The sequence below is a fragment of the Siphateles boraxobius genome, unplaced genomic scaffold (assembly GCF_051911475.1).
Source record: "Siphateles boraxobius isolate OS27281-9 unplaced genomic scaffold, OSU_SipBor_1 48, whole genome shotgun sequence".
In the NCBI taxonomy this organism is placed as follows: domain Eukaryota; kingdom Metazoa; phylum Chordata; class Actinopteri; order Cypriniformes; family Leuciscidae; genus Siphateles; species Siphateles boraxobius.
The window spans coordinates 26,720-51,299 of NW_027509119.1; the positions used below are offsets into that span (position 1 = coordinate 26,720).

At 41.5% G+C, this 24,580-nt stretch overlaps 1 protein-coding gene across 1 annotated transcript; it reads left to right on the forward strand.

Annotated features, from left to right (window-relative positions):
- Positions 1 to 1,480: 1,480 nt before the first annotated feature.
- Positions 1,481 to 24,183, forward strand: LOC143710608 (kinesin-like protein KIF20A). Its single transcript, XM_077201586.1, has 18 exons — positions 1,481 to 1,720; positions 1,802 to 1,897; positions 7,816 to 7,935; positions 9,530 to 9,668; positions 11,355 to 11,539; positions 12,900 to 12,984; positions 13,043 to 13,222; positions 15,544 to 15,655; positions 15,741 to 15,803; positions 16,475 to 16,621; positions 16,694 to 16,856; positions 18,040 to 18,216; positions 18,594 to 18,733; positions 19,707 to 19,872; positions 22,127 to 22,238; positions 22,402 to 22,472; positions 22,543 to 22,662; positions 23,899 to 24,183. The coding sequence occupies exons 1-18, from the start codon at positions 1,604 to 1,606 to the stop codon at positions 24,148 to 24,150; spliced, it is 2,445 nt and encodes an 814-aa protein (XP_077057701.1). The 5' UTR covers positions 1,481 to 1,603; the 3' UTR covers positions 24,151 to 24,183.
- The last annotated feature ends 397 nt before the right edge of the window (positions 24,184 to 24,580 follow it).

Here is a 24,580-nt window from a genome sequence, read left to right on the forward strand (position 1 = left end):
CTTAACGCGTCTCTCACACACACACACTTGTACACGTTCTGTTAGAAAGCATTGTTTTCTCCTTTGTAACAAACTTAAAAGGGAAAGCTGTTGCGTTCCAATATTGGTTCTGGAGAAACTACAGTAGTCCACATTTGAAGTGGATCAAAACCTCTCAAAGTTATTCATGAGTTTTGAACATTACCCGTTCTTGTCTTAGGATAACTTCTATTAACTTCAAATGTTGAATACTGTAGTTCAAAACTTGAGAATTCATGAAAAGCGTGGGAAAATTTGTGATGTATGAGGAAGAAAAAATGTTTTTTATGATTCTAAGCACAAGTGTAAACAGTGACAAAAAGCAAAGATACTTGTGTGGAAGAGCTTTTCAAGCACCCTAACTAAAAGATTATTGCTCTTTCAAACAAACTTAAAGTAGTTGTGTTCCAGTCCTCATTCTCACCCAGTTCTGCTGAAGTGAGTTTCAAACCTGCGATTCAATGAAACTCATGATCTGAGAAATCAGTGTTTGTGTGAGATGGGCAAGGATTTAATTTTTAGAAACCCAAATAAGAGGTTAAACTACCCAAAAGCATAAACTGAAAGAGTTAAAATACCTTTCAAACACTGTAACTGAAGCTAAATGTCTTTCCCCAGTGAAATTATATATACAGTCTGTCAAATTATTAGTTAACCTCGATATTAACGTGAACTAACAATAAGCAATACTTTTACATCACTTATTGAACTTGGTTAATGTGATATTTAATACATTGATGATCAGAAGCAAGTTTACACGGTTTACTAAATATGAAAGTTTTAAAGATTAGTGCTGTAAAATTAAATCACTTTTTGTTAATGCAATAATGTTAAATGTATTATGAATTAATACCATCATACTTTAAAGACATAATGTTTAATATGAAAAATTAAATGTCCAGCACTCATAAACCCTGAAATGTGAATTTTTACGAATATAAATATTTCTGTAACACTTTACAATAAGGTTCATTAGTTAACTACTTTAGTTGACATGAACTAAGAAAGAACAATACTTCTACAGCATTTACTAATCTTAGTTAATATTAATTTCAACATTTACTAAAACGTCAATAAAAGCAAAGGTTGTACTTGTTAACATTAGTTAATGCGCTGTGAACAAACAATGAACAGCTCTATTTTTATTAACTGAGAAATACTGTAACAAAAGTATTGCTCATGGTTAGGTCATATTAGGTAATGCATTAATCGATGAACCTTATTGTAAAGTTGCCAATATTTTAGGTTCAGGGAACTCTACCATCTTATTTATACATCATACACATTTAAAGCTAAATATATTTACAACTTTTAGTCAGGAAAGCCCAGAATGCACCCTTGATTTGACGTGATCTACACCCTAATGAACTTACAGGTGTGCTGCATGTCTTTAAGAGCTGATTGATGAGCAGGTGTGGCTAGTGCATGCTGGGTAACATCTCACATGTGCTATTAAAGCTCGTTCTCATGTTTGAAATGGTTTCAAACGTTTATTCTTCTCTAAACCACTGACACAAGTTTCAAGTCACAAGTTTGTTAAACTGATCTTGCTGTCAGAACATAACTGTTATATAACAGTATAATCATGGCGACGGTTATGGATATGGATGAAGACACAGTGCTGGCGATGGAGTCGACGGCTTGTGAACCTCATCATGCGGCTCTTCCAGAATTTTCTGGAGTTTCCTCCATAACATCACAGGTTATAAGATTGCAAATCAATTTATAACACATAAATGTCCATCTTTGTTTATATATAATGCTGTATGGTGTTTGTGTGCAGAGCGAGAGTGCTGAGATCTCTGAGCAACAGCAGCTTCGAGTTTACTTAAAAGTTCGGCCTTTCAGTGAAGAAGAGCTGAGAAGCAATGAAGAACAGGTGCGGTTAAGCTCAATCCAATGATGACGTTTGCCTTTGGGAACATGGGACTTTAAAGGGGGTTTTATATGCACTTTTCACAAGAATATAGTCTCTGATGTCCCCAGAGTGTGTATGTGAAGTTTTAGCTCAAAATACACCCCACAGATATGTTTTTATAGCCTGTTAAAATCACTTAAAGTTTTCGTGTGTGTCCCTTTAAATGCAAATGAGCTGCTGCTCCCGGGACAGAGGGCGGAGCTTCACGAGCGTGTGCGCTTGCCTTTTTGCAGCTCCGATTACCACACACACACTGAACATAAAACTCTTAGCCTTTGTTAGTATAAACGTCGGACAATGATGCAGAGACTGGAGAAGTGAACATGTTGAAGCAACAGGACATTTCTGAATGGTTAGTTGATGAACTTATGTAGCTGATGTGAAGTTAACAATATTCTAGTCATTGGTTAGCATATTCGGTAACACTTCTGAATAACGGTCCTTTAATAAGTAACTTTTCAGTAAGTAATGAGTAGTTCTACATTAACACTTCAGCTACTACTAACTAATATAGCAACAAGTTTAAAGGGGCGGTAAAACGCATTTTTTCGAAGGCTTGGTTGTGTTTGTGGGCTGCACTGTAACGTGTTCATGCTTTGTTTTTAAAAAAATGCATTATTTTTCATATATTTTACCTTTATTCTACACTGCTCTGTCCCTCCTTGTAAAAACGGTCTGATGGTTTCCGGGTTCTATGAAGCCCCTCAAAACTACAATGGGCTCAGATTGGTTAGCTGGCCCAGTGTGTTGTGATTCGCTAACCGTGTAGTGCACATTTTCCGGAAACGTGACGCCCCTTACCTTTACGTAGCGTACCGTGGGGTTTCAGTCAGGGCCTTCAGTAACGCACACTACGTGTTGTAGCCATTAAAGTAAAGTTAGTTTCATATTTGTTTAAATAATATGGTATTTTTTCCATTTCATCTATGTTGATTATATGAAAAGTGATCAGCCTATCAGCCAGTATGAGTAGCCTAATCATAAGATGCGTAATATCGAGAGACATCATTTTGACCGCTTTATTAAGTTTTGTATAAAGCCCTTCTTTAAAGTGAATTTCGTTTTGTATAAATTGTATCTTAATTTTAATCAATGTTTCATCAAACATTTTCCTGGATTTAATAAATAAGTAGCAAATATAGCAGACAATAGCCTATAATCAGGACATGGAGGCGCCGACGCGATATAAGACGCGATATAACTTGCATCGCACGTGAACTGGAGCTCGTCTCATAAATGAACAGAAACTCAGAAATATATCTAAGCTTGAAATGTCTACTTTTAAACAAAACAATTCAAAATGAAAAGAGACAACTCTTATAATCTGTATGAAGTGTGCATTTCTCTCTGTATGCACCTTCACAATACTGCGAGTCAGCATCGTCACAGAAAACACTATTTATTAAGAAACAATTAAAATGTCTCCTTGTTATATTTGACACATTTATAATGATTAGGCTACATTTGCCGGTTCTTTGTGGCAAGCTTTATGCGTCTGCTAACTGATCCAATATCGTGACATCCCTATTTTGTACCGGGCCATTTATGGTTTTTCACATTGTTCAATAAGGTTCTTGGTAGAAAAGAAAAGAAGCTACTGTGCCTAATATTATTGTATACAGCTTGTATTTATAATAAGTCTTCTCTGTTTAACAAATGGCTGTGAGCCACCAATTACATTAAACTCATAGTTTAGCTAAGGACTTATAGTTTAAAAGTGTATATAACATGGATTTAAAAATAATATGAAACGCACAACCATGAATGTTCCTCGCTGCACTTCCTGTGTGAATGATAAATAACCTGTTCCGCTCAGTGCTAGCTGTTAGCCAGTCATAGCGGTCATAGTTACCCTCAGTGAAGGGTAACCCTTGGTCAGCCCATCCATCTTAGGTGTAGATCTTCCTTTTTAAATGATCTCTTTCTTCTCTCCAAAACATACGCCTTGAAAAAGGCACACGAAGGAGATCGTCAACTGGACCGGTAAGAGGTGTGAAGGCAGCGGCCATAGCTCAGTTCACTGACATTGCTCACAACCCGCCAACATTTCAAACGGTTGATGACATCAGCCGGGGCTAGCGCCGACACATCACTGGGCCCCTGAGGGCGTTCTGTCACTGCGCATCGAAATTTGATTGGCTAATGATACACGTCAGTCAAAGTTATGATCAAATGGGAAATGGCAGCTTCAACGGAAGGGTAGCTATACTTCTAGTGCTGGTCCGCGGAGCTGTGATGCGTTTAGATGACCATATGGAAAATCCAGCTCAGCCTCACAAAAAATAACCATATTCTTTATGCAAATATAATCGTAAAAATGAAAAATATTATATAATATATAATATGTAAAATATATATTTTAGATTCTGACAGGGCCAGCAGAGAAGGCCCTGATGGCCCTGACAGTCCACCTCTACCTTTACCGGTAGTTTGTGCTTCGGTGTATTATAAACAATGGCGTCGATAAAACCAATCGTACCCGGGGAAACGTTAGTGAAGACGATCGAGCAGAACCTGTTCAAGAACGGCTGTTAAACGACGTTTCGGTAAGGTTTGTTTTTTTGGTTCTCTCATTGCTTTTTAGATGCGCTGTTATTGTACTAATTATTATAGAATTACAAAAAATAAGCTTTATAAACAAGAATTTCATATCGTTCTAACAAATTATTCTACAGTCCTCCAAGGGGTTTGTTTGAGTAAAGACTGCGGATCTATATTGACCGTTTCTGACTGTATGGCACAGTTACTCTTGTATTTTTAGATCAATTGTAGACAAATATCTGTCGCCAGAACTATTAACCTAAAACGAACACTAAACATCGGCTGCCAAATCAAACACAGAACCATGTTTAGCATGCCTGTAGATAAACAAGCATGTAGATAAACATAAAAGCTCTAATCAAAGATTAATTTACACTAATTCCTAGTTCGCTGTTGAGATTAAAAAAAAAGTTTGTAAGGTTAGGTGTTTGTCGGATAACGTTAAGTATGAATGAGCATTTAACAAACCAGCAGAGCCAAACAGCGTTGTCATTGTTTACTTCCTTGCTGCAACATACAATTAACTATACGAACTATTACAGGAAAACACATCGACGAAAAATAAATCAAACTTACTGGTTGTGGCTCGTAAACAAAAGCTTCTGTTTACTATTCATTTCCTTCTCGGTGGGCCTCTACAATTTACTCCTTTGAATGAGAACAAACCTAAAAGCATCAGATCCTTTGGCATTCGTATTAAATCACATTTGGAGAACTTAAATATAAATTTGGACATTTTAAATCAAATACAATTCCATGCTATATCTCCTTGGAAATTAAAGAAGCCTAATATCAATTTGGATTTGGCTCATCATAGGAAAGGCGTGACTCATCCAAATGTATATAGACCGCAATATTTGGACATAAGAAACAAATTCCCTTTTCATGTACCTCTATTCACAGATGGTTCGAAGGTGGAAAATAGTGTAACGGCAGCAATGGTGACTGGACATCAACGCTATGGAATCCGTATCCCAAAACAGTGCTCGATTTTCTCTGCTGAAGCACGTGCTTTACTTTTAGCTTTGGAGCATATTGAAAATACACCACAAAAAATATATATAATTTTTATAATTTTTTTTTCAAGCAATGGACACTTTAAAAATTGATCATCCTTTAGTGAACTGCATTTTAACCGAAGTGGATTATCTACTAAATCAGTTCTTCAGTATTAGCTTTAGCTGGGTTCCAGGACATGTCGGATTGACAGGGAATGAACGAGCTGATGCAGCCGCTAAGGAAGCTCTCTTAATCAGGAAGTTAATGAATGTCAAATTCCTCCCTCAGATATCAGACCGATTATTAACCGATATATTTTAAATAAGTGGCAAGAAGAGTGGGATATGTGCAAGAATAATAAGTTGTATGAAACTCATCCGGAAATAACAAACTAGTCTTGATCAAGTGGTCTACACCAGATGCCGTATGGGTCACACACGTTTGACCCATGCTTTTTTGCTTAAAGGTGAAGACCCAACTTTATGTATGTTTTGTAAAATTCCCTTATCTGTCAAACATATTTTATTAGATGGTCCTGGACTTAAAACAAGCAGAATGCTCTTTTCTGAAGTTTTGCCTGAAATTATGCCTGAAAAGGTTTTGATTTTTTTATCATATGTTAATTTAAAAAAAGATATTGTATAATATGACTTGTTTATATTTGTTTTGTTTTTTGTATTTATATGATATTTGTATTTTTGTAATTGAATTTTACCATGAAAATAGCTTTGAATGCTGACATTGCATTAAATAAAATAATCTGAATCTGAATCTCACTATTGGCCGACGCTGGTCATGTGATGCGTGTGACGTACAACACAGAAGCGCTGCGCTGTTACACTAGTGAACTCACTCGACGCCCACAGAGAAGGAAATAAAGTCGTGTTTTTTTGTTTTTTTTCGCACAAAAATATTCTCGTCGCTTGATAAACTTAAGATTAAGCCACTGTAGTCACTTGGACTATTTTAACGATGTCTTTAATAACTTTTTGGGGCCTGCAAGTTAAATCCCTGAAGAAGCCTATGGAGGAGTGATCCAGCTCTCAGATTTAATCAAATATCTTAATTCGTGTTCCGAAATTGAACGAAGGTCTTACGGGGTTGAACAACTTAATTACTGACAGAATTTACATTTTTGGGTGAACTATCCCTTTAATAGTAGTGGCTGAAGTGTTCATGTATTAATTAGGGATGTTAACCGATGACCGTTTGACCGATGGTTGACCGTATCAACGTTAACCGATCAAAGTTGTCGGTTAAAAAAAAAAGTGATCTCTAAATTAGGCTATTATAGACAGTGGACTAAACGCTACTGCAGATAGCCATCTCATTCCAAGATATTTTTGTGTGAAGTGAACAAATCCCTCACACTAAATTTTTCATAACTCGCCTGTTTGTACTTAATAAACCATTAAAAACATGTGGCGCGAGGTCACAGCGTTTGGGTCCGGCGCTCACAAGGTTTGCGAAAAGTAAACGGGCTACAGGCTAAAACACTCGAGGTCAGAGCCAGGGCAGACGACAGGATGAAGCGTGCAAACAAAAGTAGTGTGTGGGACCATTTCACCAAAAAGAATGACACTGATGTAGGTTGCAACTTGTGTGATACATTGCTTAAATACAGTAGTAGCACATCTATGATTTAACACCTGAAAACGCGACACCCGCATTAGGGATTTGGAAATACATTACATCTACATTTCAGTGGTAACAGATACGGTGATGATGATCATCTTTATTATTGTTAGCACTAACGTTACCTCAAACTAAAGCAGAGTCTCTTCGGAGCTGTCATTTTCTTAAATGAGACGCTGCAATGTTTCAAATGAGCTTCTAACGCTAGACTAACGCCTTTTTCAACGCGATCACCTTGTACCCAAACCATTTCGAAACTAAGGAGCCATTTGTCCTCCGATTACATACAAGCTCCTCGGCGCCGCGTTTGCGGGACTCATGTTTCGCGCTGTAGGGGATTTAAAAAGTGACGTGAGTGCCCCCCGCTCACACACACTGCCCCGCCTTTCCAGAGCGGCAGAGAGATGCGACAGTTGCGAAATTGCAGGCGTGGCTCGAATCTAAAGTGTTACCAAATATTATGTATGATGATCTATAAATCGTGTTTCCGGGGGCGGAGTTTATGTAAATTTTAGGGTTTGTGATGTCACTAACCGTGAAGAAGCTCATTGTAGTTCCTACCAGCCGTTTGTTGTAGTCGTTTAAAGGATATATTTTATTTTACAGATATCGCTTTGTTGCTGTTTGAGCATTAACCACATCTGCACACACTGACTAAAGTTAGAAAAGTGTAATCATAAAATCCCCTTGATCTGTCCTCTCAGGGGTGTGTTGTGTTGGAGGATTCGGAGAACGTCTCTCTTCACGCTCCGAGAGGATCCGCCAGCATGAAGAGCAGCGAGAAGGGAATCGGGCAACAGGTGTACAAGTTCCGCTTCTCACAGGTGACCACACACACACACACACACACAGGTCTACAAGTTCCGCTTCTCACAGGTGACCACACACACACACACACAGGTCTACAAGTTCCGCTTCTCACAGGTGACCACACACACACACACACACACAGGTCTACAAGTTCCGCTTCTCACAGGTGACCACACACACACACACACAGGTCTACAAGTTCCGCTTCTCACAGGTGACCACACACACACACACACACACACAGGTGTACAAGTTCCGCTTCTCACAGGTGACCACACACACACACAGGTGTACAAGTTCCGCTTCACACAGGTGACTATACACAAACACACACACACACGTTCCGCTTCTCACAGGTGACCACACACACACAGTTCTACAAGTTCCGCTTCACACAGGTGACGATACACAAACACACACACACACAGTTCTACAAGTTCCGCTTCACACAGGTGACTATACACACGCACACACACGTTCCGCTTCTCACAGGTGACCACACACACACAGGTCTACAAGTTCCGCTTCACACAGGTGACTACACACACACAGGTGTACAAGTTCCGCTTCACACAGGTGACTATACACACACACACACACACACGTTCCGCTTCTCACAGGTGACCACACACACACAGTTCTACAAGTTCCGCTTCACACAGGTGACTATACACACGCACACACACGTTCCGCTTCTCACAGGTGACCACACACACACACAGGTGTACAAGTTCCGCTTCACACAGGTGACTATATACACACACACACACACACGTTCCGCTCCGAACAGGTGACCACACACACTTCTACAAGTTCCGCTTCTCACAGGTGACCAGTACACACACACAGAGGTGACCAGTTCCCAAAAAAGGCGCAGTGGTTTCTGCATTTGGGTCGGTTCGTGTTCACTCCTTAAAGAACCGCACCAGAGTTGGTTTGTACGGGCCGAGAGCGGCTCTTCTGCTGGGTCTCGGTGCGGGAGTGTTCGGGCCGCACGAGTGCGATCGCGGTTCACTCCGGCCCAAAACTTCCACACTAGAGGGGAAACCAACTTGACTTCCGTTCAATCGCAAACAAGGTGAAGTTGTATAATGTCTACTTGTGTGTCTGAATGCACACTGAAGTGAACTGGCTTTAGGACCCAGCGGAACAGCTCGTTTACTCCATAGAGATATAACCCATCTAGAGTCATGAAAGATCAGGATCTATTATTTTCTACAAGACGTTAAAGACGCCCAATGTAGGATATTTAGAGCTGAATTAAAAGGTTTATGCATGAAATCGAGTTATTTTGAATTTACGTTGAAAAAGTAATGTTTTTAAATGAATATTTATTGAATAAATCCAGTAGTTTAAAGGTAAATAAAATAAGAAAATAATAATCTCCCAAAAAATTGCATTTAAAAAAGACAAAATTTTACCAAAATAAAATAAGCTTTCTGAAAAAAGGTTCTGTGCTTTGTGTCCGTGTGTCCCGGGAGGGAAGGCTGAGTGTGTAAAGGTGTGTGTGTGTGTACCGCGGGGGAAGGCTGCGTGTGTAAAGGTGTGTGTGTGTACCGTGGGGGAAGGCTGCGTGTGTAAAGGTGTGTGTGTGTGTCCCGACTGCAGATCTTCGGGCCGGACTGCTCCCAGACCGAGCTCTTCACCGGCACCGTCCGCTCGCCGCTGCTCCAGTTTCTGCACGGCACAAACGCACTGGTGTTCTGCTACGGAGTCACCAACGCTGGGAAAACGCACACCATACAAGGTGAACCGACACACACTCTTCTGATGCGCTCCAGTCCTCCGGAGACTCCTGAAACCGTGTTCATGAGGTCGTGTGTGTAAGAGTGCCTTCTCTTAATTACACTAAAATACAGTAAGGTTCTTAATCTACTTCCAGAAACACAGTAATGTGTTACATTTTAAAATTAAAAACAGACACCTGATGCAAAGTTTACAGTGTCTTAAATTAAACATAAAACAATAATTTATGAAGACACCGTAAACTTTATTGCTACATATTATATTAATGCTATCATGTCCTGTGTGGGCAATGCACTTACTTCGTTGTAAATTCTAGTAATATCACGGCTAAATGCCTTCAAGTTTTGTGGTTTTCCACATGTTTCTCTTGCTGCGTTTCCATCACCCTTCAAATTGCGCAAATTGCGAATTGAATATACGCCTAATTGAAAAGCGTCAATTTCGCAAAAACTCCCGTTTATCTCAAAAAAGTTTTTATGCTCTGGTGACGCGGTTTTTCAGGCAGTTCGAAAAATAAATATTTTGCACAACTGCAATGGAAACAGGTTTTACAGTCACTTGACGTAGAAGACGCGCGTTTAAAGACAAAAGAATTACAGGAATACTGGATTCTAAACCTCAAAGAAATGTCGAAATCAAGACCTCGAAGCAGAAATGAGGGAGAAACACCCAGAAACTCCTCATATGAGCCGCTCACAGTATAAGAGTCTTTCCTTGTCATTAATGCTGGATAACACACACATGTGCGTCTCCTTTTATTAATAATGGCCAGTTCAGCGGCTGAGATATGTCAGAGAGTGTGTAGTAAGGGGAGAAGTGTCACTCTCAGTAAACTTCCGGCTTCTGAACTGGTTGCAGTTCCACTCTGGCTCCATATGAGGGCGCTCACAGGACGAGTGCAGAATGAATGGAGGTCTATGGAGCTAAATCCACCACTGACACAGGTCAATACACGCGCTAGAAGAGGTTTTGTTGTTTTAAAAGACCACGCCGAAAATACACACACACATTCTGGTTCCGCTTCAGATGCCACGATGCCATCAAGCGGTATCTTTGGTCGTAATCAGTCCTTCACTGACCAATCAGCGTTCATTAGCAGAATGCTAGCGTGTAATGGGCAACTACTCAACCTGTAAGAAATCGAAAAGACATGCGTACTCGTTCATTCAACTTTCGACCTATAACCCATGTTGAACTTGCAAAACCTACAATCAAATCTGAGATTTCTCAACGGCAATCGGGAGAAAGACAAATTTAGCCGTCTAGCTCCATAGACTCCCATTTATTTTGCACTCAGGGCGATCGCCCCCCAGTGGAGTTCTGGTGGAACTACAACCAAAATACGGTACAATAGGACTTTATAGGGTGTGAACAGGCTTTCCGTAGACGGGCTCTGGATATACGTAAACCCACCAACGTCCGTCGCCATGACTTATCGTGAGGTAAAAATTACATTTTAGACATTTCGCAATAGTATTTTGTCGACATTTAGAAAAAAATCACAAGTTTTGCGCAAATTCTGTAATGGAAATGTGCCTACTGACACGTAAAGATCTTAAAGACAATCGACTTTACGAAATGGTGTTCATGTGCGTTACACTCGTAAATACGATCTTTACGACGTGACTTGAGCGCACTGTTTGACGCATGTCCTCTGACGTCATCACATGTGGACGGCCCGTTCCAGGTTCCCCGCAGGATCCGGGGATTCTGCCGCGCGCGCTGGACGTGGTGTTCCGGCACGTGGCGGGCCGCCAGTACGAGCACGCGGACCTGAAGCCGTTCCTGAGCGCTGATGTGCAGAAACTGGACTCGGAACAAGTCAAAGTGGAGAAGAACGCCAAGGCGGCGCTTTTCAGCTCACTCAAAGAGGTGCGCGCTTCAGAACCGGCGGGTTTAGCCTGTTTTATGCTTCTGCGTCAAATCGACGGCGTACCCCCGCAGAGCCCTCTGCGTCGCCGCGAACCCCTCTCCGACCCCTCCGCCGTAGCTCGACGTGCACCTCCAAAAAAATTGTAACCGCGTCGAGGCGACGCAAACCGCAAGGGCTGTGATTGGTCAGATGCACCGCGATGCAACGCAACCTGACGCAGAACCATAAAACGGCCACGACGCCGTAGGAGTGACTGCGTAGCTACGCCGTGGAGTTGACGCAGAAGCATGAGGCCTTTAGGCTCACAGAACCTTCCCAGATAATGTGTATGTAACGTTTGTTTGTAGTTAGCCAGGAACGTTTTTCATTACTTTTGAACTTTTTTTTAATTTATTTTTTATTGCAGAACGTAACTTTTTCCTGACTTCTTATTAACCTTTGCATATTTATTTGACATTCTCCCGCATCACTCTCAGAAAAAAAGGTACAAAAGCTGTGACTGGGGTGATACCGCTAAAACGTACACTTTTATACCTAAAGGGTGCATGTTGGTACCTAATGGTACATATTGGCACCTAAAATGAACATATTAGCACCTAAAAGGAACACAAGTGTACCTTTTGAAAAGGTAATCCCCTAGTGACAGCGTTTGTACCTTTTCTCTGAGTGTAAGCGGCCTGGAAGACGGATGAATAATCAGAACAAACCAGGTCTTGTTTTGAACCATTGTTTTTAATCAATATAAATAATCTGAGCACAAACCATCATATGGAGGATTATATAAGATTGATTTTGTAACTTTTATCCCTGTACCACAGTAACAGATTTTATAACTGACTTCAATGCATTAAAAAAGGAATAACAATTATGTGAGTGACTATAGGATTATTACGTAGTTTTCATACCGCAAAATTATCGGGACTGCTTTATTTTGGCCCGAAAAACTTAATGTTCTCTTCAATTAGATGTTTCCGATCTCTGAAATCACACTATTTACTCTAGCTTATCAACCTTTAACATTTGTTCATATATTTAATTCAATATAGTCAGCAAAACATTAAGTTAAGCGAGTGCACTTTCTGTGTAAGACTGAAGCGATGCGGATCAGGGCCGTGAAGTTACAAACGCGCTTATATTTATGATTTAATTTTAACCATGAGGGAACATTTCTACATCAGTACATTGGTCTCAATACTATTTGAACCTCTTTAGATGGCGCTTTAATGCTTGGCTAACTAGAAGACACTGGCCAGGTTTAATTTTTATAAGGGTTGTGATGCTGTTAATGTTTCTCCATCACTGCTGATGAACTGGTTCTGAGACTCGATCACGAGCTTGATCACGTTTCTCTCGTCTCAGGATCCTGAACCCTCAAGATCCAGCCGAAGCTCCACCTCCTCCGTCAACAGTTTGTCGTTTTCCAGTGTCTCGTATGACCATACAGGTATACGCGGTTACGATGGCTGTGTGTGTGTGTGTTTAAGCTCTCGCGTGTCTTCCAGTGGACAGTGCTGATGTCACGGCCGATGACGGACACTGCCGGTACTGCGTCTGGGTGGCGTTCTACGAGATCTACAACGAACACGTGTACGACCTGCTCCAGTCGGGCCCCGTCGGCAGAACCAGGAGACGCGCGGCGCTGCGAGTGTGTGAGGACGGCACCGGCAGCTCCTACATCAGGGGTACGGTCCTCACGGGAGGAGTGTGTGTGTGCCTTTAACCCTCTGCTGCTCTTTGCGTCGTCACATTAGTTTAATTGAAATAAAAGTAAAACAAAAAATTTTTTTTTAAATGGAGCACGGGCGTAGACGTCATGGAACGGTGCATTGTGGGTAACGGCGGCCTTTTTAGAGGTAACGCAAAGGCCGGTTTGGTATAAGGTAATAGCGTAACCGGCCGATCTCCGGATAAAGGAGTTTATTTTAAAAACGGTTGTATTGCTCCAGAATGAACAGAACTGTCCATGGCAACGCTCTGTTTTTCATGGCAACGGTGTGTTATACTGAGCAGTGGTCAAGAAATAACAGACCACATTCAATATTAGTATTCAACCAAGCCATGTAATAATAACAATTAAACTACAGAGCTCCAGCAATAGAATAATATGTAAGCTATTAGTAATAAAGCATTTTAACATTTAAGCTTCAGCAACAGAATACCATTTAAGGTTCAGTACAGAGGAGACTATAGCTAGAAATTACCACTGCATTTGTGTGTCTATTGGCTGATGCTTTCTAGAAGTGTAAGGTACAAATTATGCCATAGCATGTCAGTATTATACTAACCTAGTCTATCCACCAAAATCTAGATGAATAAACGAGGTGACATTTAGGGTGGCCAGCCATACCTGTCCGGCGCAGCCTCAAGCCGGACACTCATTATTCCTCCTTTTTGCAGTTGCGCTGAATTGTTTAAAAAAATTAACCTATAAAAATCCCACATATTGATAGTGGCTCCTTGATGCCCGTAAATTAGTTAAAATCTCCCATAGTCTAGAGCTTGCAAGCTCCAAACCGTGTAACGCGCACGGCAGAGAGGGAGAGAGCGAGAGACCTTGCGTGTGTGTGCAAATGTGCGTGTGTGCCTCACAAAGCGCATGTTACACCGCGTCAACAAAGCGCATGTTACACCGCGTCAACAAAACCAATCAACAAAATATATAGCCGGGAAATGACTTCTTGCAGGTTGGGATATCTGTGTCCTCCTTTTTGGTGTTATGGAAATGGCCACCCTGGTGACTTTGCTAATCGAGAATTGATATGCTGATTTGGCTAACAGCAGCTACATCAGTATAACAGTTTGCTCCCAAAACACAGCAGCGTACTTACTGCTTTATCGTTAATCTGAACAGCAGAACTTTAGTTAACTGCTAAATGAATACATTCAATATAAATGTAGCTAGCTAGTTAACTCTGGCAGCTGAAAATCTATTGACCATGTGATAAAAATATCAGTTAGCCATTAGCGCTAACGGAGTTGACTACAAAGCAAAGCAAAAAGACCACCACTTATATGATTCGAGGCGTTTGCCCTGTCGAACGTGAGACCGATTACAGCAGTTCACAATACAGCAATACTGAACCATTTTCCTAAAAATAACCCTAAATTAAACCTAATATTATCTAATGACCAACGTAATTGCGCACTGCCTACTATATAGTACATCTACTTCCGTACCGTGATTCCCACAATGCATCGCGGCATGACGAAACGATCCCGAGCTCTATTAGGAATGTACTATTTTAGTTTTTTTTTTTTTTTGTAGTATTTTTAGGGAATTTTATGGTATTAAATATTTTCACTGTATTTGTAATCCATTTATTCACTTTGAGCATAGACCTGAAAACTTAATTTCCAGCTTAAACTCTGGTAAATCTAGAATGCTTTAAAACACAGACTGAAGTTTGATCTCTTTTCAAACGCGACACTTGGAGAAGTTTTAAAGTGAATTTTTTTTTACATTTATTATGAAAAATGTGCAAAAAATGCACTATTTGAAATATATATTTTCAAAAACATGTTTTACTCTAAAACTGCGCGAATCAAAGCCATACATCTAAACCAGTTTCTAAACAAAATTTGACGGTGATGTCCTAAATGAGCGTTCAGTGAGATGTTTTGTTTGTCTGCAGTACCGAACGCTTCCACTAGAGGAAATTCAGCTCATTAATTTCCAGTGCGCGAGGAGCATTATTGTTTGTGTGACTATTGTTTACAGAACATTTAACCTGTTCGAATCATGTCCATGGTGGTTTTGTTCACAAAGGAAGTGCCAAAACCTTCAAGTTTCGTACCTTTCTGATGAAGAAGAAAATACGAATTTTTTTCAAATTTCAGTCGAAAATGACCGCAGAGCATCACAGGGTTAAAAGTCAAGTCACCTTTATTTATATAGTGCTTTTTACAATAGATTGTTTCAAAGCAGCTTTACAGAGATAACAGAAAAATAATATTGTAATTAATTACATACTGCAGAGTCCTTTAATTTTAAGTGTCGTTGTAGATTTGCGATGGGTTAATGTGCAGAGCGCAGAGGAGGCCAGTAAAGTGCTGCGCGTGGGCAATAAGAACCGAAGCGCAGCCGCAACCAAGATGAACCAGTCGTCCAGCAGAAGGTCATTATGAGTCTGATATTATGAGTCTGATTTGTGCAGAATATATATTTCCATGCAAAAGCAAAACCTTTGTTCTGTTTTACAGTCACAGTATCTTCACCATCAAACTGATACGCCTCGACGGAGAAGATGTTCAGGGACTGTCAGAGTAAGTGAACTGTAAAACGCATAACTTATTTTGATAAGTTATACAAAGTCAGTTTAATGTAATTAAGGTTGAAATAACTTAAACATCCAAGTGTATTCTACTTAAGATTAATTTATCCCTTAACTCTTAAATCACCAAAATGACATTTACAAATTTTTCCTTTATTTCTTCATGCCTTAATATCTTGAATGTAACTCGACACCCTTGCCCTATTTAGTATTTGCAGTTCTATGAATATGAAATTGAGCCCCGCCTCCACTCACTCACTCAGATCCACTCGTTGTCGATCACACGTTGATCTGATTGGTTACAAGGTAGTTTGTGACGTCAGAAACACCAGAGATTTCAAAGCGTGTTTTTGAGACTGTCTTTGGTTCACTGCAGTTTTAAGGAGAAAATACTCAGCAATGCTGTCGACTTATGAATTTACACATGCTTTGTCTTAAAGCGTATTAAAAACACCACATAGACATATAAACAACATTTAAAAGCCGGATTTTCACCACAGGGGGACTTGAAGCAATTTTCATCATTTATGTTATACAAAATTCGTTTAAAGTAATTAATCAATGTAATTTAAGTCAAAATAACAAAATCCAAGTTTATTGTACTTAAAAAAATTCAGTGAAGCAAATCTGTTTTGAATGTTTAATTTCTTTTCTGGCATAAAGTCTTTCACTTTGCGACTTGGCCGGCTCTGAAAGATGCAACAAAACCAAAACGTTTGGGGAGCGTCTGAAGGAAGCTGGAAACATCAATAATTCCTTGCTGATTCTGGGCAAGTGTATCGCGGCGCTGAGGAACAGCCAGAGTCACAGGTACTAGCGACCGCTAACGCCCCTGAGCCGCGGGTGTACGGGCGTGTGTTCATGTGTGTCTGCTCCTCGAAGGGTGAAGAGTTACGTGCCGTTCCGCGAGAGCAAGCTGACCCGGCTCTTCCAGGGCATGTTCTGCGGTCGAGGACGGGCGTGCATGATCGTCAACATCAACCAGTGCGCCTCCACTTACGACGAAACCCTCCATGTGATGAAGTTCTCTGCCGTCGCCAAGCAGGTTTGGGAGTGAAAGTTAATATCAAACCCTGGTTATGATGCTAGTAATCAGTTCGGCCATTCAGAACTTCTACAAGCCAAAACTAAGAAAGAAAGAAACCAGATTAGCTATGTCACAGACGGAGCATATATATATATAATCAAACAAAATCCCGTCACCAGCATCTCATCTTCAACACAAGTTAACACACGCCAAAACGCCACAATGTTTTTACCATTATGGGAACTCGAGGTTGTTGTACGGCTGGCTTATAATGTCAGGTGGCATGACTGATTATGAGCATCTGTAACCTTATGATTCACAAAGCCATTGACCACGTCAACTAGTGACGGTCGATTTCGAAGCTTCTGAACCTTTTCGAATCATTCATTTGGAACCAGTGATTCAGTGTGTATCAAACTAGTCATGTGATTTCAGTAAACGATGCTTTGTTACGTCATAACCAGTGTTGCCAATTTACAGACTTTTGTCACCTAGATTATCGACTTCTCAGACCCATTTTACGTCTTTAAAAAAAGCGACTAGCAACGTTTTGGATTGCTGGTTAACGCAGTCAGTCACTGATTCAAAACCGCTTTATTGGACATTTGGCTTTATGATATATTAACATTTTCAGCGTGTGAGCATGGACTAGGAGATAAACCGGATGTAAACTGTCGACAGTTAGCGCATTACGCCATCTAGCAACATTTAGCGGCTTTTTGAGCAAGCTTTAGCTACTTAACATTGTTTCCAAATGTCTGATTCACTGCTAGAGGGCGCTGATCTCTGTGTGGACCCATGAACCAGTGTCTATATGACTTTCACCTGATCTCAGATCAGTTTTATACATTTGTAGACATTTAATGGCGTAAGAGTTGAAGTTGAGTCTCTAACTAGTCTTATTAGCCAAGCTCTTCATGAACAATACAAGCTCTACAATTTAATAAAATAACAGGTATTATAGAGGCACATCATATTTAGTGGTATAAGATGATTTGTTAATTGCATTTAACAGATGTAAGCTTTAATGAAACATTGCTGGTTTGTAAAAGCTGTTTTCGCTGCATTTACACTGTCCTGCCCAGCAGGGGTCGCCAGCGAGCGGAGCTTCCATCAGTGAATCATTTTGCCAAAGCAATTCAATTGATTCAAAGCCTCATTTCTCCCATTGCCCGTGTCATCTGTGGTCTGTGTATGTCAGGTGTTACAGGTCATGCCTCAGAGATCGATCGAGTCTCTGGCTCCACGTCTGGTTGGTCTGGATGGGAAGCCATTGCTGAGGAATGGAGTGATTGATGACCAAGCCGTGGACGAGTATCTGTCCGAGGAAGAGTTGCTGGACGGAGATGAGGCCGATGTGTCAATATTACCCCAAGAGGTGCTTGAGCTCTGCTTACACATGATGCGCAATGCTCACACTGCAAACACACTTCTTACTTAGGGTTTTTGTCTTGGTTCCAGTCCAAATATTGAAATATTCTTAAATCAAGAGGTGCCATGCGTTACGTCCTGTTTGTCAAAATTAACCGCTATAAAAAAGCAACATTATCTGCCAATTGGGTAAGAAACTTGTTAATTTATTTAAAATTATCTTTATGTTGCTTGTTTTAAGCAGTAAAATGTCTTGTTTTCTGGGTATATCAAAATTAAGTGAAGATCTTTTCAAGAACTTAGATTTTTGGACTGGAAACAAGACAAAAATACTAAGAAAAGCATTTTTTGCAGTTTGCCACATGTTTCTGTCTTCTCTTGCAGGATTTGTTGAACTTGGTAGAGAGCTTGCGCTCAAAGCTGATGGCGGAGCGCAGGAAGAATCTTCTCCAGGAGATTCAGATCCGAAAGGAGATGGGAGACGCGATGCTGCAGCAGATCATGGAGACAGAGGAGCTTCACAGGTGATGACTGAAGCTAGTCGCCGCAACCCACCCGGGCCGTCCGAAGCTAGTCGCCGCAACCCACCCGGGCCGTCCGAAGCTAGTCGCCGCAACCCACCCGGGCCGTCCGAAGCTAGTCGCCGCAACCCACCCGGGCCGTTCCGAAGCTAGTCGCCGCAACCCACCCGGGCCGTCCGAAGCTAGTCGCCGCAACCCACCCGGGCCGTTCCGAAGCTAGTCGCCGCAACCCACCCGGGCCGTTCCGAAGCTAGTCGCCGCAACCCACCCGGGCCGTTCCGAAGCTAGTCGCCGCAACCCACCCGGGCCGTTCCGAAGCTAGTCGCCGCAACCCACCCGGGCCGTTCCGAAGCTAGTCGCCGCAACCCACCCGGGCCGTTCCGAAGCTAGTCGCCGCAACCCACCCGGGCCGTTCCGAAGCTAGTCGCCGCAACCCACCCGGGCCGTCCCGAAGCTAGTCGCCGCAACCCACCCGGGCCGTCCCGAAGCTAGTCGCCGCAACCCACCCGGGCCGTCCGAAGCTAGTCGCCGCAACCCACCCGGGCCGTTCCGAAGCTAGTCGCCGCAACCCACCCGGGCCGTTCCGAAGCTAGTCGCCGCAACCCACCCGGGCCGTTCCGAAGCTAGTCGCCGCAACCCACCCGGGCCGGCCGAAGCTAGTCGCCGCAACCCACCCGGGCCGTCCGAAGCTAGTCGCCGCAACCAAACTCCAAACACTGTTGTGCGGATGAGCGGCCGGAACACATTAAAGCGTTTTGTTAGAACGGTGTCGTGTTAGCGGCTCCTAAGTAAATAAGTATTGAAGTGAATCAATCAACTAACTTTATCTGACAATAACTTTATTCTAGAGCCGCTGTAAAGCCTAAACAATCTGTTACTGTAATTTCTATTATCACTGTAAAGCTGCTTTGAAACGGTCTATACATTTATAAACGTGCTGTATAAATGGTGACTTTGCTTTAACGGTGTGTTTTAGTCGTCAGCTGATGGACCTGAAGGAGAGCTATGAGGAGAAGATGGACAGCACGTTCGAGATGTATAAAGAGGCGTTGAAAGAGCACGCGTACCAGTGCGCTCTCGAGAGATTGGAGGAGGATTACATCCCTATAGAGGAATACAGCGAAGAGCAGGAGCGAGCCAAGGCACACACACACACCTTTACATCTATGCGCACCTTTACATCTATGCGCACCTTTACATCTATGCGCACCTTTACATCTATGCGCACCTTTACATCTATGCGCACCTTTACATCTATGCACACCTTTACATCCATACACGCACACCTTTACATCCATACACGCACACCTTTACATCCATACACGCACACCTTTACATCCATACACGCACACCTTTACATCCATACACGCACACCTTTACATCCATACACGCACACCTTTACATCCATACACGCACACCTTTACATCCATACACGCACACCTTTACATCCATACACGCACACCTTTACATCCATACACGCACACCTTTACATCCATACACGCACACCTTTACATCCATACACGCACACCTTTACATCCATACACGCACACCTTTACATCCATACACGCACACCTTTACATCCATACACGCACACCTTTACATCCATACACGCACACCTTTACATCCATACACGCACACCTTTACATCCATACACGCACACCTTTACATCCATACACGCACACCTTTACATCCATACACGCACACCTTTACATCCATACACGCACACCTTTACATCCATACACGCACACCTTTACATCCATACACGCACACCTTTACATCCATACACGCACACCTTTACATCCATACACGCACACCTTTACATCCATACACGCACACCTTTACATCCATACACGCACACCTTTACATCTATGCTTTTGTTTGTCAGGTCAATTACACGGATTCGCATTGAAGGAGGGGTTTCTATTAAATGCTTGTGCGCTTCCAACAGTGTAACAATCTAGTTGCATTTATTAAAATTTAACATTTTATTATTATTAGGGGTCAAGCACCAAAGACAAGTAGACACTTATTGTAATCGTTAGTGTTCTTATTCCTCCGCTCTGGAAGTCTATGGCAGCCCATAGAAAGGCTTGATGGAAAATTATGAAATTTGGCACACTGATAGAGGACCGTCTGAACTTTAACCACAGCGATTTTGGAGTCTCTAACTTAATCCCTCTAGCGCCACCAGCTGTACAAATTGTCACTAATGTTTGTTAACTTTTGAAATGTAAGGCCTAGAAACAATCTTCTGATTTCTTCAAGATGATACGATTGCGCACTGACGTCAGTTTTCGCCACTTGAATTTTCCAAAAACAGTACTTCTCTCCTAGACAGTTGCTCTGATTTTCTCACAAATTGAGCCAGATCATGCCAACAAAGTTATGGAATTAAAGTTGATTTGTCAAACTGTTTTCGAATGATGCGCAAACAAATTAGAAATAGAGCATGCCAAAATGGCCGTGAGATTTCTGCAACGTTTAGCGTATTCTGACCAAACTTGGTGTGTGTTATGAAAACCATGACATGAGTTTACTTGCACAGTTTTGGCACAGTGCCAACTAGTGGTCAGGAGATATGCTCTTTTTAACTCTTCAGCCAAAAATCACAAAACTGGTCTCTTTAGATTCGGTGCAGCATGTCGAGTCGAACATATTGGCCATTTTGGGTATCTGCTTTTAAGAGAAAATTCAAAAAGGTAATCTTTTATAACTCATTACCATATCGTTATGCAACTGCGTTCGTCACCATTTCCTGTAGCTAATCAAAACGTTTTGGGGCAGTGCTACCTTGTCAAATGTTATAATGAAATTTTAAATATGCTAATGGAATTTGATTTTTGCCTATTGTAAAGAAACTGGTCTTAATACTTTTCTTGAGTCGTGCCGAGAACATATACCAGTTTTGCCGTAGTATGCCAAACTTTCCACCATTTTGATTTTCTTTAAAAACCTACTTTTTCAAAACTCTTAGACAGTTTATCCAATTTTCACAAACATTTAATTGTATCATCTCCAGACCATGCCGGCACAAAGTTATGGATTTCGTGTTGATAGACTAAAGCGTTTTTGTACACTGCATCAAATTTAGGCATGATGCCAAAACGACTGAGGCTTTCTCTTATGCAATGCTAATGCAGAGTTTGGTGTCAATATGCTATCGTCACTTCACTCTGATCACACCACATCAGTTTGGTCACAGCGCCACTTATTGGTCAAAAGTGATAAACCATTAAATCATTACTAATGACCATTTATAATTTCAGGAATTTAGCCTAAAATCATCTTAATGTCTTTAATTGCTCATTTTTGCAGTTGTTCTGATGTTCCAGCCACTTCTCGTTCCTTGAGCTTAGCCTCTTAATGTAGCGATTTAATCATTTATTTGGTTTATAGGCACTAGAGAAACTTGTATTTGAGTTGGAACAGAGATGCCAGTGTTCTGGTCCTCAAGCCCTCAAACAGGACAACTCTATGCAGACAAGCCCACTGCCGTCCATAGACACAGGTATCGTGTGTGTAATCCTGACTTTTTTGGCCCTGAATAAATCATACTAAATGTTTTTTAAAAATGTAAAACTGCAGAAAGTTCTGTGACTGTTGTGTTTAGGGGTAAAGATCTAATATACAGCTTGTACAGCATAAAAATAATTCAATCAATGAATGTGCAGATGCAGAAAGGTATAAGATGCTGTACAAGGAAAAGTGTGCGGTGGAGAATCTGTGTGTTGAGAAGCAAGAGGTAAACGCATAACAGATGAAGACATCATGTAACTGCTGCCGAAACCTCTGAGTTCCTGCTTGTGTTTTAGCTGATCGTGTCTCTCGAGCGGCGCATCAGCGAGCTGAACGAGACTCTTCAGGAAGCCGGCGAGAGCTATATGGAGAAACTTGCAGAAGTCCAAACTCTACAAAACAGACTCTCGAATCAGGTTAGGACACTTGGATGAAACCTATGTGCTGAGCATAGACTGTAAAAAAATGTTTGTAGTGTGCGTGGCGTCACCCATAGTGTTTCTGAAGAGCATTTTTGAAGCCCAAAGTGGGCGGAGCCATATTGGCCGTGCGTTGCTCCCGGATAAACTAAAACGGGCAGCGAGACGGATTAGCTGAGGTGACCTGACGCTAACAGACTGCAGACAAACGGCTAGTAGTGACATCAGCGGCAAACCACCTGTCACTCAAGTGGCAACGCCCTTAATTATGCAGAACTTTAAGGCATAATATAATTTAAAAGGATGAGTTATAAAAATATTCATCCCCTCAGTCGCCATGAAGGGCAAAATTGGCTATATAGACCAAAACCACTTTCTTTTTCTGCTGTAAAGTTGGCCATTTTAACATTGGTGTCTATGGGATTGAGTCTCTTCTGCAGCCGGTCTCTAGTGGCCAGTCGATGAACTGCAGTTTAAGGCACCTTAGTGATGGATTCAAGAGAGGGACTGGAAGGCTTGCTAAAAACAGAACTTTTTATGGGCTTTTGGCCAATTAATTTACACGAAAATGGGACTTTGGGGGCCTAAAAACACGAACTTTTTAAAACCATGTCTGTGTGAACTACAAAATGCAAATTAGTGGAAACGGTGACGTCATGTGTATTACTTATTACTGTTGTGTGTGTATATATGCACATAGTGTTTCTTTACAAAGTGACATCGCCACCTACTGGCCTGGCAGTAGAACACAGCGTTTTTAGCCGTTTCTGTGGATCTGTGTGAACTGGGATCATTTCACAATGTTTTTAGTACATTGTCGTGTAAAGGTGCCCATAGAAACAGTTTCTATTCCCGTGGCATTTGTTCTTGTTCCAGCCACAATGACAAACTATATCTGTGTTTCCATTACAGATTTACGCAAAACTGTTATTTTCTCAATGTAGATAAAAAAATGACTGCGTTTCCATTATCTGTTTTTGTTTTTTTTCTTCAATAAGTCTTCTATGGGATTGAGTCTTTTCTGCAGCCTATTGTACAATTCGCTATATAGACCAAAACCACTTTTTGTACCAGGCTGTAAACATGTTTTTTTTCTGCTGTAAAGTTGGGCATTTTAACATGCGAGTCTATGGGATTGAGTCTTTTCTGGAGCCTGTCTCTAGTGGCCAGTGGAGGAACTGCAGTTAAAGGCACGTCAGCGTTGGTTTCTGAGAGCTGTGTGTGTGTCGACAGGAGCAGAAAGTGGCGTCTTTGGAGAGTGATGCCAGCGCTCGAGAGCAGGAGATCGGGCGTCTGCGTGAGGAGGTGAAGCGTGCGTGCGTGTGTGTTGGGCCGTCTCGGGCGAGTGTGTGTGTCGGGTCTCGTCCGCGGTGTGGTCTTCTCCTCAACATTAAAGAGTCAATGACTCCTCCGTCTACTGGGAGTCTCTGCCGCACCATCAGAAAATCTGTGAGAGCCACGACTCTGAGGAAGAAGCCCAGCTGATCATGAACTCGAGGACTGTGTGTTTGTTCAACGTCTCTATTGAGGTTTTTATTTGTGTAATAAAAGTTTTTTAAAATCTTTCCACTTTTTTTCCAAATCTGACTTTTTCCAAATTGTTAGTGATTCTGTAATTGAGATTGGCTCTGTGGTAATGGCTTTGGTCAAATGTTCCAAAGTGACATCAGATCACATAAAAATGGCTTCAAAAACAAGGATTCTGAAATCAGATTAGATCACGCTCTAAGATTGGGATATCTTTGATATTTAATGTCCCCCGTAGTCAATTTTATCCTTAACTCATCTTTGATCACCAAAATGACATACAAATGTTTTTTCCTTAAATGCCTTAAAAAATCTTGAATGTAACTCGACACCCTCGCCTCATTTAGTATACATGGTTCTGACTATGCAAATGAGCCCCGCCTCCACT

Bases quoted from the DNA above. Each gene is read 5' to 3' on its own strand.
- LOC143710608 (XM_077201586.1), top strand. From the start codon at position 1,604: ATGGCGACGGTTATGGATATGGATGAAGACACAGTGCTGGCGATGGAG. The intron at 15,656-15,740 runs GTCATTATGAGT...TCTGTTTTACAG, and splicing joins AACCAGTCGTCCAGCAGAAG to TCACAGTATCTTCACCATCA. The intron at 19,873-22,126 runs GCACACACACAC...TTTGGTTTATAG, and splicing joins AAGAGCAGGAGCGAGCCAAG to GCACTAGAGAAACTTGTATT.